Raw genomic sequence first — 1478 nt, 5'->3', positions numbered from 1 at the left:
GCAGCCACTACCGTCGTTGACCTTCGCTCTTGGTGCATCAGGCACCCATAAACCACGTTTTGACACACTCTGTGCCGCTCATTTGCACTCCACTGGACCTTTTTTGTCCCAGTCACTCCGCACAATTCGCACCTTTTGGCGCTGTCGTGCCTGATTCACGACCACTCGCCACGCTCCAACCAGCTACCGATCCTCCTTACCGACCATTCGCCGCGTGGTGATCTTCGTACTTCAGGCACTCGTCGTTACCACCCGACAGCGACCTCCACACTTCAACCCGCACGTCGTCATCACCGGTCGGCGTCGCCGACACTCTATTACAAGATGTTCCACTCGCCATAACATTAGCGACAGGCTCGGCCGTCGAGCTAGACGTTGTGTCAACAGAATCCGTCTCGTTTCGACGCGAGCATTCCTGGTGTGTCAGTCTTTCCACGATTCTTCGCTTGAACTCACGCATTGACATTCCAGGTGGATCGGGCTTCTTCAAACAGCAAAGCAACCCGTACGCATTTAGGTCGCATAGGTCTAAAGCCCACGTAAAAATTGTCATCGTAAGACGTTTTCCCGTCGCTGTGTGCGATTTATGCTCGGCACTGGATCCACTCGGTCAACACTGTTCAAATAAATATTATCCCCGCGACAACTGCTGGTGCCCGAAATATGCTCCTGTGCATGACTTCACTACCTGTCCATCGATTCAATGGTGCCAGTTCATGAACACATTTAAGTGGTTCTTCACTACCTTGGCATTGGAAAAGCTTTGTTGGCGTTTTCGCCAAATCATTCGTATAGAAAGCAACAACTTGTTTGTCCTTGAAAACAACATACCCAGCACATGGAGCAAATCTGAGTGGGGCTTTGAATTCTGTCCGATTTCCACGTGCAATTCGCTGTTGGGCTTGCATATGTTGTGTACGGAGATCTTTCCACAGGCTCAATTGCTGCCACCAATTTCCACCCTCCACGCATTACTTGTCCAACGCGTGCCTGTGAACCCGTACGCCTGGTTATTCCAGGCATCAATCAGGTTCAGTCGAACCGTACCAATCATCCGGATTTCCCATCAGTTAGCTTCAGAATGGCACTAGCTAGAACGTGTCGAGTGTAGAAGTTGTCACAAACAACTAATCGCCTTCCAGACGGTGAACACAAGCTGTGCGTTCGGTGCCCAATTATTGCTGCCCAAACGGACGATGGCTTTTCAAATTTTAAAACGATTCCAGGTTGGCGAGATGTGGTCCTCAAAGCGGTTCTGAGCTTAGGAAAAGACTCCATGTAGCGCTGAGCAGGTGAGAGAGTTGAGACCAACCCAGAACTATTATTCTGGAAAGTGTGAATGTATAGAGGCGACTTGCCACCGCATAAAAGCGAATCGCGTATTTATCCGGTTTTGACGGCATGTACGATTTTGCTTTTGTTCGTGCAGTCGTTTGAACTGATGGTTCATCCGATGCTGACACGCCATGAAATACTAC

The 1478-nt window shown here is 49.7% G+C and overlaps 1 protein-coding gene across 1 annotated transcript; it reads right to left on the bottom strand.

Moving 5' to 3' along the window:
- Nucleotides 1-196: 196 nt before the first annotated feature.
- PPTG_21084 (hypothetical protein) lies at nucleotides 197-553 on the bottom strand (the record flags this gene model as incomplete). Its single annotated transcript, XM_008895537.1, has 1 exon — nucleotides 197-553. One exon carries the CDS (start codon nucleotides 551-553, stop codon nucleotides 197-199), a length of 357 nt encoding a protein of 118 aa, XP_008893785.1.
- Between the last annotated feature and the right edge of the window lie 925 nt (nucleotides 554-1478).

This window comes from Phytophthora parasitica, assembly GCF_000247585.1.
Source record: "Phytophthora parasitica INRA-310 unplaced genomic scaffold supercont2.3, whole genome shotgun sequence".
In the NCBI taxonomy this organism is placed as follows: domain Eukaryota; phylum Oomycota; class Peronosporomycetes; order Peronosporales; family Peronosporaceae; genus Phytophthora; species Phytophthora nicotianae.
This window is presented reverse-complemented; position numbering and strand designations above follow the sequence as displayed.